The 13287-nt window shown below is 51.5% G+C and overlaps 1 protein-coding gene across 39 annotated transcripts in view; it reads left to right on the top strand.

The window, feature by feature from the left end:
• CACNA1C (calcium voltage-gated channel subunit alpha1 C) overlaps nucleotides 1-13287 on the top strand; it is a 727463-nt gene that overhangs the window by 142095 nt on the left and 572081 nt on the right. For all 39 annotated transcript variants that reach the window (XM_074325148.1, XM_074325146.1, XM_019757254.2 and 36 more), the window contains one exon: nucleotides 1498-1603. In XM_074325148.1, coding sequence (XP_074181249.1) covers nucleotides 1498-1603 — 106 coding nt within the window. The remainder of the gene's footprint in view (nucleotides 1-1497; nucleotides 1604-13287) is intronic.

The following is a 13287-nucleotide window of genomic DNA, read 5'->3' as shown; positions in this document are numbered from 1 at the left end:
ATTTTATTTTCTGTCTGTCAAGCTGGGAGGCTGGACAGGTTCATTGCTTGCTTTGTTCTTGACATCAAGGCTCACACAGAGAATGGCGGCCTTCACGAGGCGTGCTGGGTAGATGGACCCTCACCTACACCCCAGGGGCCAAGGGGGTCAGCAGCCAGCACACTGGCTGGGAAGCCTGGACTTCATCACCACGGAGGTCCCTTCCAGGCCCAGGGCTGCCCTGTTAACAGACAGAGGCCAGACATGGCAGGGGAAGGAGCACTGGACCCAGAGGCCAGGGAATCGGGTTCTAGTCCTGGCTGGGCAGGACCTGCTGTGGGGTCTTGGGAAAGTTTCTTAGGCTCTCTGGGCCTCAGAGGTTTGAACTAGCTGATCTCTAGGTCTCTTCCTGCTTCAAGATTTGTCAACTTGGTGAGTACAGGTTTCATGTGCTGGCAGATGAAGCTGGTTCCTTCTCCAGGAATTTCCGTCCTCTTCCTCTTCCTCCTGTTAAGTTCCATGGACTAGTCTGGAAACTTAGCGGTGTCAGGGGTGGGGGTCGGGGCTGGAAGAGTAGACATGGGGCACGTCCTCTGAGGCTTCTCCATCTTGGCCTTCAATTGTGGGTGCAGGGCGGAAGGGGTAGTATCATAGTAGCTCATTTTCCTGCTGAGAATGTGTCTGGCCCTGATGTTTTGATAAAGCAACCCAAGCCCAGGAAGTTCCGTGAGCACGCTGCTGCTGGGGAGTGGGCCGCGGCTTGTCCCGGGAGATCCCGACATGCACCGAGGGAGGGACAACGGAGCGACCTAGAATGTCAGTCTGCTCACAGAGGGCAGGCCCCACAGCCCGGTGGGGTTCTCGCTGGGGCTGCACCGGAAAGCACAGGCGGCTGCCCCAGCCTGCATGCACAGTACGTGTGCCACGCTCCTGGGCTCCTGAGCTCCTGGCCCTCCCCAGGTCCTCTGGAAGCTGTCAGAGAACAAGGGAGAAGAAAAAACACTCTGAACCTCAAATTAAGGATTGAAATGAAAATCTCCAAATTTCAAATGAAAAATCTGGAAGTCAGGTCTCTGCCTCCGTCCTCCTGTGTCCTGCCCCTCCCATCACAAGCTTGAGTCGTGGTGGCCATGCGTAACCACAGGAAAGGGACTTCTGGGGACGCCGGTCCTGACTGGAGCAGGCCCCGCTCTTTCAGAGCAACCCGAGCACACATGAGGGAAAATGAAGTCCAATGCAATCTAAATAAATAAAAGGAGGGGAAAAAACTTTTTAGAAATCTGTGTTTACTCTGGCACGCGACTAGCCTCCACTGCTCTTGACATATTAGGAAAAATTTTGGCGGGGACCCATTAGAAGTACTTAAAAAGGCATATGTTTCTTTTCAGCATACAAGGGGCTTGGAATGTATTGTTTAAACAAAATTCTTATGAATCTTTGATTCATTTAAAAATATATATGTATGTTTGTTTCACTTGTGCTTTCTGCGGCATTAAGTTCCTTAATTCCCTTCCTCAGACCATTTGAAATCATTATTTTACTGACTATTTTTGCCAATTGTGTGGCCTTAGCGATCTACATTCCCTTTCCAGAAGATGACTCCAACGCCACCAATTCCAACCTGGTAAGTCCGTCGTCCCATCTGCGCCGTTCTTACTCCGCAGGGGCTGGGCTTGGGTCACGCGGGTTCAAGTTGGAATGTGGGAGAGCAGAGATGTGTGTGACACGTACAGCAGCGCCGCCCAGCTCATACCTCAGGGCTCTTCTGCTCGTATTCAAATCAGCTCCCATCTGATCACAGCCTGTTCTCAGAAAGAGTGTTCCAGTTAGGTGGTAGTGAGCTGTGGGGGGGGGTGTGCGCGTGTGTGTGCACGTGTGTGTGTGTGTGTGTGTGTGTGTGTGTAGTGAGTAGCATGTCCTGTGAGTCTGTGAAATGTGCTGCATATGTGTCAGGGCAGGTGTTTGTGGAGCGAGCTATTCTCGGATCGTCTGTTGTATTTAAGGGTCTTTGTTCAGTGGTGGGCTTGCCCAGGTGACCTGCAGTGCCGTTGCATGATAAATAATTTCTAGGAAGCTTTTAGGAAAGTTTGCTTTTGCAGCCAAGATGTATTATTTAGTTGAAAAGGTTTTATTTTCTTGGGAAAGGCAGCTTTCCATTTGGATTGTTGGGAGGCCGGTGCTGGCAGTTTGGGGTTAGAACTTGTCCATGGAAAAAGTGTGGAGAGTGTTTACTTTTGGCTGAGCGTGAAGTCATTACAGCGGCCTTTGCTCCGTCTGGGCATGGGAGGGGAGGAGCTCTGGAATGCAGTTGGCAAACGCGGGGCACTCGGGGATGCCTGTGCGCCAGGCGAGCAGGAAACCCTGTCGCTCTGCTCCCTGCATGGACACCGTCACTGTCCTGCGATTCCCGTCTTTCCCCTGGCGCCGGCACCATCCTCTCATTAGAGGGATTGGACGGTCCGATGGTTTCTAAAAGAAGCAGGAGGGTTACGAAGTTCTTCTTTCTGCTGCTGACAGCCACTGATGATATCACGGGTGGAATTCTTTTGCTTTTTAACCTTTGACATTTTCTTTGGCCCCTTCTGCAGACACATGTGATGCACACTTTCAACTTCTCTGCCGTTTTCCCAGTTTTTTAATTAGCCCCAGCTCCATGTTGGGGGAAGTGTTTGGTGGGAGCCAGGCTCTGAGTCTTCCGGCTTGGCTGGGACTACTTGTTGGGGACAGGGTCCAGAGCTGGCCAGCAAGCGCTGAGTGATGACATGGCCGGAGCCGGCAGGCAGAGCACTAGTGGCAGTCCACGTGGCCTTCTGAGGCGTGACTGTGTCTCTTAACAGGCAAGAAATCTTCACTGTGTCAAAATAAATACAAGTGAAACATCTCCCAAATGACCCTGGAAAGGCAGGCACTCCTCCCCTCCCTCCGACACGCTTCTTCTCTGTGTGTCCATTCTGTCCCTTGTTACCACGTTCCTCCTGAAACCCCTGCAGCTTAGTTAGCACTGAATCTGCAACTGGAAAAAAAAAAAAATCCGTCTTTTTCTGAGGCCAGTGAAGCTCTGGGTCTACTCTAGGCCAAAGCAGAGGGTGGAGGAGTTTGGTTTTGTCTCAGGCTCCAGAGATGGCCCCAGAAAAGCCCCTCTTCCCACAGTCCCCAGGGGGATTGGCAGGGCCACCCGGGGGGCAGGGAAGAAGCCTGGCCTGGCAGGTCCATGAGCCCCCAGCCTCTGGAGGTAGAGGGACCAGCGGGAGAGGAGAGCGAGGGGTCGTGTTGGATTATTGTTGGATTCGCTGCAGTGAGGTTGCCAGGTACAGAGAGTGCTGGAGGGACGGTGGGTTTTGTCAAAGCCCAGACGGAGGGTGGACATGTTCTAAGATGAGGTGGTGGTCAGGGTTGCACAGCTGCACAACCTGACTGAAGATCGTTGAGTCATATATCTATAATGGGTGAGTTTTATGTGTGAATTACACCTCAGTGAAGCTGTTTCTTTCTTTCTTTTCTTCTTTTTTTCTTTTTTTTTAAAAAATAATACCGGTCTGCAAACCTTAGCCTCTCAAGGTCTCTCAGGGCTGTTGCTCCTGTAATCCTTCCAAAGGAGGGTAGGCAGGTAGAGGGGGAGGGGCAGTGGGGGCAGCCAGTGAACTTTGTCAGTGGTGTTACTTGAGGAATTTGGGGGTGCAGAAGAAAGTGTGGGAGTTTGAAAGGGGCCTCTAGCTGCTAAGGCAGTTTCTACCTCTTTCAAGCCATGGGTGGGCAGTGACTTAACTAAATTAAGGACGCATGCTCCGGTTTCCTTCATTCTAAATTCTCTCTCTCTCTCTCTCTCTCTCTCTCTCTCTCTCCTGATTCTGCTAGCTCTAGCCCTGAATTTCTTTTGGTGGAAGTTCAAATTTTAAAAAATTTACAATTTTAAATTGAAAAATGTTTTATTTTTATTTCTTTTTGAGGAAGAGGCTGCGTTTGCCACGTCCGCCAGTTCGATTCTGCTCTCTCCTCAGCTCCTCGTCTCTCTCCCATCCCTGTTTCTGGAATGCAACAGATCAGTTGGCAAACTCAGGACGGGAAGAACTGTAACTTGTTTTTGCTGTCCTATAACGGAACTTAATGTTTGATTTGAGACTTCATTTGGCATAAACCTCGTGTCTGTAAATACAGGGCTCTCAAACCCCTCCTGGAGCCGCAGCTTAGTCCTCGGGGCTTTGTGGGGCCCTTGTATTCTGGGGTTCCTGGTGTGGTCAGTCCCCACTGATGAGACGGCCCTGCCCCATGTAGAGGGCCTTGGTCTTGGGTCCGTGCAGGCGGCGTGGCCTCTTGCTCCCCAGCACAGGCTGTGCCCCCTCTAGATGTCTCACACTTCGGGCTTGCAGAATAGGGACAGGGGAGGTTTCCAGGGCCCTTTCCCAAGGACTGGCCGCAGGGTCTCACTCGCTTGTTTCCTGGCTGATACCCCATGTCAGCCATCGTGGGACCTCTGTTTGGGACAGGGTTGCCCAGGGGACGCCTCCTGTGGTCTCCCAGGCTGTTGTGCATGCCCTGACCTATGTTCCTGAGCCCCTGAACTGGAGTCTGAGGCCTGCCCTCTGCGCTCCCACTGTGTCATACCTCCCTGGGGGCTGTGAAGGCCACCAACGGGGTGGGGGGGGATGCGTGGTGACCAAGGACTATTAGAAAACTCCTGAAACCAACCACCAAACAAAACCCCCCTCAGCTTGTAGCTCAGGGTATTATTTCTGCCCCACGGACATGTGCCATATGCGGGTTATGGTCCGGGCCCCCCTCCTGCTCTCCGCAGCATCTTATGTGGTCAGCTGACCCTTTGCAAAACTCTTACCCCCTGGCGCTGGGACACAGCTACCATTGAGTCTCCTCCTATCTCTCCACTGTTTCCTGGTTCATTTAGGTCCTCCTCCTGCTTCTAGAGGAACCTGTTCTCTCCTGGCCCTCTTATTTTCTCTTTCTGTACTCTCCCCTTGGTGAGCTCAGCTACTGCCACAATTTTATATTCCTTTTCTGGGTAAGTCATGCCTGGACTTAACGTCTCCAGTTCCGAGCTTTTCCCAAAGGCCTGGACTAGTATTCCTGCAATACATCCAGCGCAGCGATGCCTGGAACCAGCTTGACTATTACACCCACCTGGAGAGCCTGAATTGTACAGACTCCTATGCTTTGGTGGATCTGCTTCAAATTTAGGAGTTCTGGGATATGGCCTAAGAATACGCCTTTTAAAAATTCCACATTGGTGGCCGGGGAGGGCTAATGATCAGTCAGGTTTGGGAGCTATGGGCCTCTTGGATAGAGAAGACTTTGAGTTGGGCAGACCTGGGTTTGAATCTTGGCTCCAGCACTTTGTGACTGAATCTTAATCTGAAGTTGATGTGTCTGTCTGGACCTAAGTTCCCCGGTCTGTAGGCAGAGGGGCTGTTCCCTGGCAGGGTTCTCAGGAAGAGTAAGGCAGACAGTGACGACGGAATACCCAGTGTGGTCTTGGCACACAGTTATATGTGCTATCATGGCTTGCAAACATCCATCCCGAGAGCCGGGCACTATGTTTGGGATAGTTCAACAGGCAGACCGTGTGTCTAAGAGGGAAGGTAAACATGTAAACAGATGTTTGCCAATAGCGAAAGGTCTTGTAAGGGGTGTGGGTGTCAGGGAGAAAGTGCTGATTTCTGGCTATTGGGAGGGAATAACAGAAGGCTTACTTAACACGGGAGGACAAAGGGTTGCATCTCCCAATCAGAGGTGATTTCCAGACCCCAGGAGGCATTTCAGGCTGAGGTGCACACATGTGCAGAGGTCTGTGGTCGAGCCCTTCATGACCAAAGCCTGGGGTGCTGGTTTCCAGGGAGTGAGGAGAGCCAGGTGATGAGGGGCTCCATGGCCCCTGCCAGTAGCCAAACAACTGCAGGTGATGAGCAGACCCCGGGATTTTCAGAGCAGGCGGTGTGGGTCCAGAGGATGGTGATCCAGAGGGAGGCCTCAGTGTGTGTGAAGAGAAAAGGAAACTGCAGCCGTCCAGGACATAGTGCCAGCAGGGCTGGAGAAGAGGTGCTGGTGGGTGTAGCAGGGAAACCTGCCTGGACCTGTGCCCAGGTGGTTGCTGGGGATGAAGGAGAGAGCTGACTCCCAGGATGGTGATGTGAGTAACCAGGTGCCATTAGCCAGGAGCGGTACTTCAGGTGAAAGGTCACAGTTCAGGGGAAGGGAAGGAGGGGTACAATTTGTAATTGGGTAAGTGGGGAGCCTGTAGAACGTGCAGGTGGAGATGTCCAGTAGTCAGTAGATACGGGTGGTCGGAAGCTCAGGACGCGGTTCGTGCTGAAGAGAGAACTTGGGGGCAGCAGGAGGATGGATGGAAGCCGGAGCAGTTCAGCAGGGTGGAGAGTGAGAGGAGCTGACCGCCAAGACTGGAACTCCGAGGGCTCCCAACGTGGGCTGGGGGGATGGTAGGGGAAGAGGAGAGGTCGTGGCATGTGGGGGTGCAGTGGGGGTGGGGGGAACCCAGAGTGGAGTCTTGGAAGCTAAGGGAACAGTGCTTAACACTGTACCGAGCGACTGGTTGCTAGTGCAGACTTGTCTTTATGACAAGTCACGGCCACTGCCAAGAGGACTGGCCTGACGGTGAGGAGAGGAGCTGAGCTTGGGGCTTCGGGCTTGGGCAGGAGGAGAGGACTTTCACTTGCATTGCAGCCTCCCGACGCCTGGAAGGAGGGGTGCTAACGACTGCTGAGCTTCAGGGACTGACTGAAACGTCTGCCTTGTCCTGCCAGAATGTGCTCCCTGGATCATTTAAGTACCACCGAAGTGAAGCTGGAGAACTCCCCCGTTGCTCTGATAGTACATTCATATTCTTAAAATAAAGAATTGCCGCGTCCGAATCCTGCTCTGAGGACTAGGAAAGGGGAGATAATGACGCACTGACAGCACAGAATCACATGGAGAGCGGCTACAATGCAGACCCCCAGGCCCTGCCCCAGAGATGTCCGCTCGGGAGTCTGCAGTGGGCCCGGGCGTCTGTATTGTGAACAGGCTCCTGGTGCCCAGGGTGCAGGGACCACGGACTGCTGTCCGCTTGGCTCCTCTAGACCCACAGCTCTCCGGGATCCAGACAGAAAGATGAGACATGGCAGCTGCCCAGACTTTGCCTACGCTGTTGGGTTCAAGAATAATCTCTTTAGCAAAGCACACTCACACTGTCCCGGAAATAGAAGAGTTTTGTTTTCACGAGCACTTGCATGTCCACATCTGCCCATGTTGGCCTCACGCTTTCTCTTGCAAATTTCCCAGTTCCCATCCATTCTCTCCCAGCCCTTCCCTTTCTTCCACCTGCTTAATTTAACCCCCATTTATTTGTCTAGCACTTTGCTTTCTTCTCTTTCCAAGAGATGAAAAATATGTCAGTATAGAATTTTTCTAGATCTTTTTCTCATTATTTACACAAAAGTCAGTTTGTTTTATGCTCCATCTAACATAGACTTTTGCACCCAAATCCATCATCTTTGTTATCTTCTCCTCATGCTAGTGAAGCTAATGAAACCTGAACTGGCCCGTGACACAGTGTTTCTTTCTTATCATTCACAATCTTGTTATTGACATTGCCACCTACTATGCAGTACGTCATTTATAATACAGCAGCTGTGGACCTGTCCTAGCAATAGCTGTTACCCAGGAGGTAAATTGTATGATGTCTCTTGAACAACCTCTGTGAGCAGAGCAAACTCATTGTGTGTGGAAAACTCCCAGTTCTCTGCAAACCCCGAAGTTCACAAAGGCTTGGCTTGAGTTGAAATATTAAGAGAATTATTTGGCATTTGACCTTGTGCAAAGAACAGTGCTGTGTACTTTCTGAGCAAGAGCCAGGCTTAAGTGGAGATGGAGTGGAGAAGGGAAGGCGTAGTTTGGGGGCTGGGCTTTTCTTCTCCTTGGGGATGTGTGGGGAAAGAGCTCACGGTGCAATGAGTTTATCAGAGGAGCTTGAGCTAGACTAGGAAGGAATCTGTGCTGTCAGATTCCCCCATTTGTTGCTGTGAAATTGGGGTGGTAATAAGAGTGGTGTCATAGGCAGGTTGCGTGGATTAATGAGGTAACATAGGTAAATGCTTACAAAAATGCTTGGCATAGGCGGATGTGTGTTGTCCTTCCGAACTCAAAGCCCTTCCCCTCTGCCTGCTTCCTGTGGGTAAGCCCAGATCAGTGGCACTTCAAGCTAGCTTTAGCCTCAGAAGGATGGGAGGGGAGACCCAAAAGTTCTTGTTTCTGGCACCTCTAATCCCGCAGGACTGGAGGGTGTGTGCACGCCCACCCCTGATGTCTCACTAGAGAACGAGGGAAGCCTGGAGGGAGAGCCTTGGGGCTGTGAGGACTCCATTCCAATCTCCCACAAGTCTTTGTGCCTGCAACAGCCCTGCGTCCCTTCCCAGTCATAGCGCAGGGAGCGGGGTGTGTCTGAGGCACAGTGAAATGGAGGTTCCCCCATCCCCACCCCAACCATGGGGTCCTGCGTTTAGACTACCTCAAGTTCTGAGCTGCGTGTGAGGCCTTCCACCAGGCTTCGAGAGGACGTGTGGGCCCCACATCAGAGCCTCTGTCTGAGAAGGGAGTCACAATCCCAGCTGGGGTGTCCCTCATCTTCCTGCTGTGAGATGTGACTTCGTTTATCATCAGGTTTGCCTGAGAGCGAGAAGTCTTTGTGGGGCTTTCATACATCAACAATAATGGTCACACCAAAATGAGATTTATTATTGCTCTCTTGTATGTGTCAGCCTAATGCACCAGGCACACGCACACTTTACAGAAGTACTGGGGTTACAAAATGCACTAACAGGTAATTGCAGGTAACAGGCCACGTGGCTAGTGCCTCACATGCATATCCTCTGTGCTGGGCAGTGCCAGGCGGGGCGGGACTTGGAGAAGGACGCAGGAGTCTGTCTATACTCGGGTGCCAAAAAAATGTGTACACATGACTTGTATTTATCTTTTGTTGTTGGTATATATTGAGTATTACACCTTTAATACAGTTTTTTCCTCTCTTGAAATGTGTACCCATTTTTTTTGGCGCCCTCTGTAGATGAGAGACTTAGATTGACACAGGCGTGATACAGTCCGAGGGGCTCATCCCTCAGTGACTGGGAAAACTGAGTCAGTCCTCCCCTCTGAGATCCCGATGGAGCTGGTCTGAGTGGCACCTGGGTTTGTCTTAACAGCTATTCTGTAGCCAGGGTGGCAGGTGCTGACCTACGAAGAGAGACCTGAACTGTGTGGCCTTAGGTCGTCACTTACCTTCTGTTTGTGTCCCTCTGGCAAGTGGGAGTCGTCCAGCCTGCTTGGTGTAGTAATTGCCTTTATTGAGTGAGCACCGGGGGGCCAGTGCTTTGCAGAGAATGTTTTTAATCCCCACAATGTAAGTTATAGTATCTATGTATGTGTTTCCTTCAGGGTAGACAGTTTACCCCTCTTATTCACTGTGGTAGCCCCAGGGCCCGCGGGCCGTAGCACAGGCCAGGCCCTTGTAAGTGTTGGCCGAGTGAATGCGTGAGCCCTGCTCTGTAGTGTCCCTTCCTTCCCGATGAGGATACAGTATCTCAGAGAAGTTATGGGACTTGGTGAGCGAGTAGCAGAGCCATGATTTGAACTCAGGACTGTATGATGCCGTTGCTTGGATCTTGGCTCTGTTTTCTGGAATATGGAGGGCTGTTGTGAGCATAGAATGAGGTGGATGTGAAATGTTTCAAAGATTAAACACTGTAGCAGTATTAACAGGTATTAAAAAAGTAAACTTGATTCTGTTGCAAAATAAATTTGGTAAATGCTGAGGTAACCAAAGTTAAACAAATTACTTTATTGTAAGTCTTCTCAGAGTCTTTTAACACAGTAATAATACTCATTATTTATGACTTTTTTTCTGTGAGCAGATACTGTCCGAAGTGCTTTGTGTATGTCAATGCATTTAAGTATCCTCGTAACCCTATGGAATGGATACTGTTGTGTCCCACTGTACAGACTGAAGCTCAGAGAGAATTGAATGAATTTCCCTGTGAGACGTAGCTGTGACGCCCTGCCACTGTCACGGAGATGTTCAGGTGGACATCCTAATCCTCCCTGTGTGTGAAGGTGCCCCCGGGCTCCCTGCAGCAGGCAGGGCATGTGTAACCTTTCCAGCCCTTCCATCCCAGACAGCTTGTCTTTGGAACATGCCGTGGTCGTGCAGTGGGTTACAGCCACAGACAGAGGAGAAACCTGCCCCGAGGACGGATGCCACGGGACGAAGAATGGAGCTGGGAGCGTGATAGGACGTCCGCAAGGCCGTTGCCACACAGGAGGCCGCAGTGCCCACCAGGTCGGCCTCATCAGGAGCATGGCTTCCGATGGGGTGCAAACTCCCAGCCAGAGTCTGCGTATTCTAATCTGCACAAACCCTCAGACGGCCTGGGGCAATTGTTTCACTCAGTGTTTCCTCACTAAATATTTCAGAGGGAAGGCGTTTTCTTCTCTGCATTTTGCCAGCAGATGGGGTGAGAGGAGATGAGACTTTGAAGTCTTTAAGTATGGTGACCCCTCTTGCTCCATTTGTATCCATCTGTATTCATTTTGGGGGGCAATGTTCCATATATAGTCACACTCTGTAATGGAACCCCTTTCATGTATCAAGCTCCTCTTAATTTAACTATATTTGAAGACAGTCTTTCTAGAATATAAAATAGAAATCCCCGTATCCTTAAAAGAAAAATTCTGAACACATTTTATCCTTTTTCTGGGACTGCACAATCATTAGAAATTTCAGCCAGTGAACCTGCTGTGATATTGTGAGGCCATCAGGAAGCAAAGCACCTTCAGCAGGGCCTGAGCACAGTGATTCGAGAGGGGCTTTGGACGCGACTGTCACTCATCTGCCTGCTCCAGCACCCACACTTTCAATTTGCTGCTCCCTCTCTCCTGTGGACTTGGAAATGAGCAAATCCATTATAGTTATGTGCAGAGCAAGAGTAAATATATTCTGACGGAGGAGGCACACTTATGAATAAAGTGCATTAGCTTTAACTACGGCTTTCATGACATTGACTTTGGCTTCTCAGAAGCCTCCTTCACCCCCTTTGTTCCCTTTGTCCTTACTGGTTTCTGAATGATTGGAGTTGTTAGATTAGCGCCTCCCGACTAATAATCCACACAAGTGTGGCCTCACTTGCATTGTCGGCACTGTAATAAGTACGCTACAGTGTGAGCACATTTAGTCTTCTCAGCAATCTAATCACCCCATTTTAAAGATGAGGAAAGTGAGGCACAGAGAAGTGAACTGACTTGCTCCAGACCACACAGCTGTGAAGAGGTAGAACTAGGGTTCCAGTCCAGGTCTGTGGCTCCTAGGTCTGTGCCCTTGACTGCTATGCCATGTGGCCTCCCTCGGTGTGTAGGAGAGGATATGGCCCTTTAGTTACTGGGGTCTCAACTAACATGTTCTAACATATGTAACGGTCCTTTACGAAGGGCCACCTTGGAGGGCAGCAATGAATGCAGGGGATGAAGCCCTCAGACTGTCATGTCTGTGAAAGCCTTGGGACGTGGTCCCAGAGCCCCTGGGTGGGCGAGGAGGTGGCTCATCTCCATCCACTGCTGCCTGAGTGGGCAACTTGGCTTTGAGGCCCTCGTTCTCCCAGAGACCAGTGATTTGTGGTAGCTAAGGTCTTCAACCAGACAGGCCCCCAGGCCTCCCCCTAAATAGATTAGCACCCTTGGTTGGGGTGGGGGGACCCAGAGTCAGCCTGACTTCCAGACACAAGCTTAAGACCTGAATGAGCCTTTTGGGGACTGAGTCCTTGGAAGCACTCTCTGGGAGCTACCTGGGCCCATACTTGAATTTAGGGCTCTCTTGGGACCCCAGTCAGTAAGGTCTAATGGCAGGGCCAGAAGTATCAGATGTGGGGAGCCTCAGGGGTACCCAGCCCCAGGCGAGAGCCATGTCCCTTTCGTGATGTAGGCTTCATGGGCTACGCCCCGTGGGAGGTGCAAATGTCGTGGAGTCCTGGCCTGAGCCCTGGGCCAGTGTGATGGGCAGCGCGCGAGCCCTGAGCTGCGAGTCACAGCCCCGGTGCTGGCGCCCATTCAGCCACTGATGAGTGGCGTGGCCTTGTCACTTCACTTCCCCAGACTTTTGATTTCTTGGCTGTGAAATACAGATGTGTCCTATTTCACAGTTGTGGCAAGGTTCAAATGTGAGGATGTGTATAAGTGCTCTGGAAATTTTGAAGTGCCATGTAAATGTAGCTACATTATCACAACAACTGTTAGTACTGTTGTTGGTACACTAGACAGATACATCCTACCTCTGATTTATTTACTCTTTTTTTTTTGGCATGTTCCTTCCTCTGTGAACCTTTCCCTCCGCCTCCTCTCAAGATAACTTAGGGATGCAAAGAACTAAAAGCCAAGTTCCAAATTTAGTTCCTGACCTTTCCAAGATGGATGGTGAGTGGTGTGGCCGTAAACCTGCTTGCTGCTGAGAGCTCAGCTGGGCTGCCGGAGCCTGGGAAAGCCCGGTGGGAGGACAGCCGTCATGCCCTGACTTGCTGCGAAGGCCCGGAGCTGGCCATCCCCTGGCACAGGGAGCCCGTTGTTGGTGGCCCACTCGGTGCACTTGCACGTTTCTCCCTGGGTCTAGTTTAACCCTGGAACACACGAGTACAGCTAAAATGTCCCCTGGGAATGGCTCTCACCCCTGTGTCTTTGAGCCCTTAGGATCAGGTCAGACACAGAGTCAGCAAGGATGGGTGTGTCCACGAGGGGACCCCATGTGTGGGGGCTTCGGCAGATCGCCACAAGTGCTGTAGGACTCGTCGTGGGGTTAGGTTGTCACAGGACCAGGAGTGCACATCTCAGATTCTGGTCAGGTGGCAGAGAGGGCGCATTCTAACTGAGGGCTGGGCTATGTGTTTGAATGGCGGCAGTCGGACAGGGTTGGTGGAGGTGGGCCCCGCGGAGCATGGTGTGGGAGGCCAAGGTGTGGCTGAGTCCCCCTCCTGCCGGGCTAAGCGGAGAGCATGGGTGAGAGTGGCCTAGGCAGTGGTGATCCCCAACCCGCTGGCTGGGGTGGCTGCCACTTCCCCATCCATTGGAAGAACATTCCACAGGTTGGCACACAGTGGACAGCGGCTGGCCTCTGATCGACAGCACTGTGAACTGACAAAGGGATTTTGCTTCAGCACTAGGTGTGTGGTGATTTGCATGCAGCGATGGAAAACCCGTTTATCCCCTCTTCACGTCCCTCTTGCACATACACTCCAGAAGCACTGGACCTGAGCAGGTCTCTCCCTGCTC

The sequence above is a fragment of the Rhinolophus sinicus genome, linkage group LG02 (genome assembly GCF_036562045.2).
Source record: "Rhinolophus sinicus isolate RSC01 linkage group LG02, ASM3656204v1, whole genome shotgun sequence".
NCBI lineage: Eukaryota > Metazoa > Chordata > Mammalia > Chiroptera > Rhinolophidae > Rhinolophus > Rhinolophus sinicus.
This window is presented reverse-complemented; position numbering and strand designations above follow the sequence as displayed.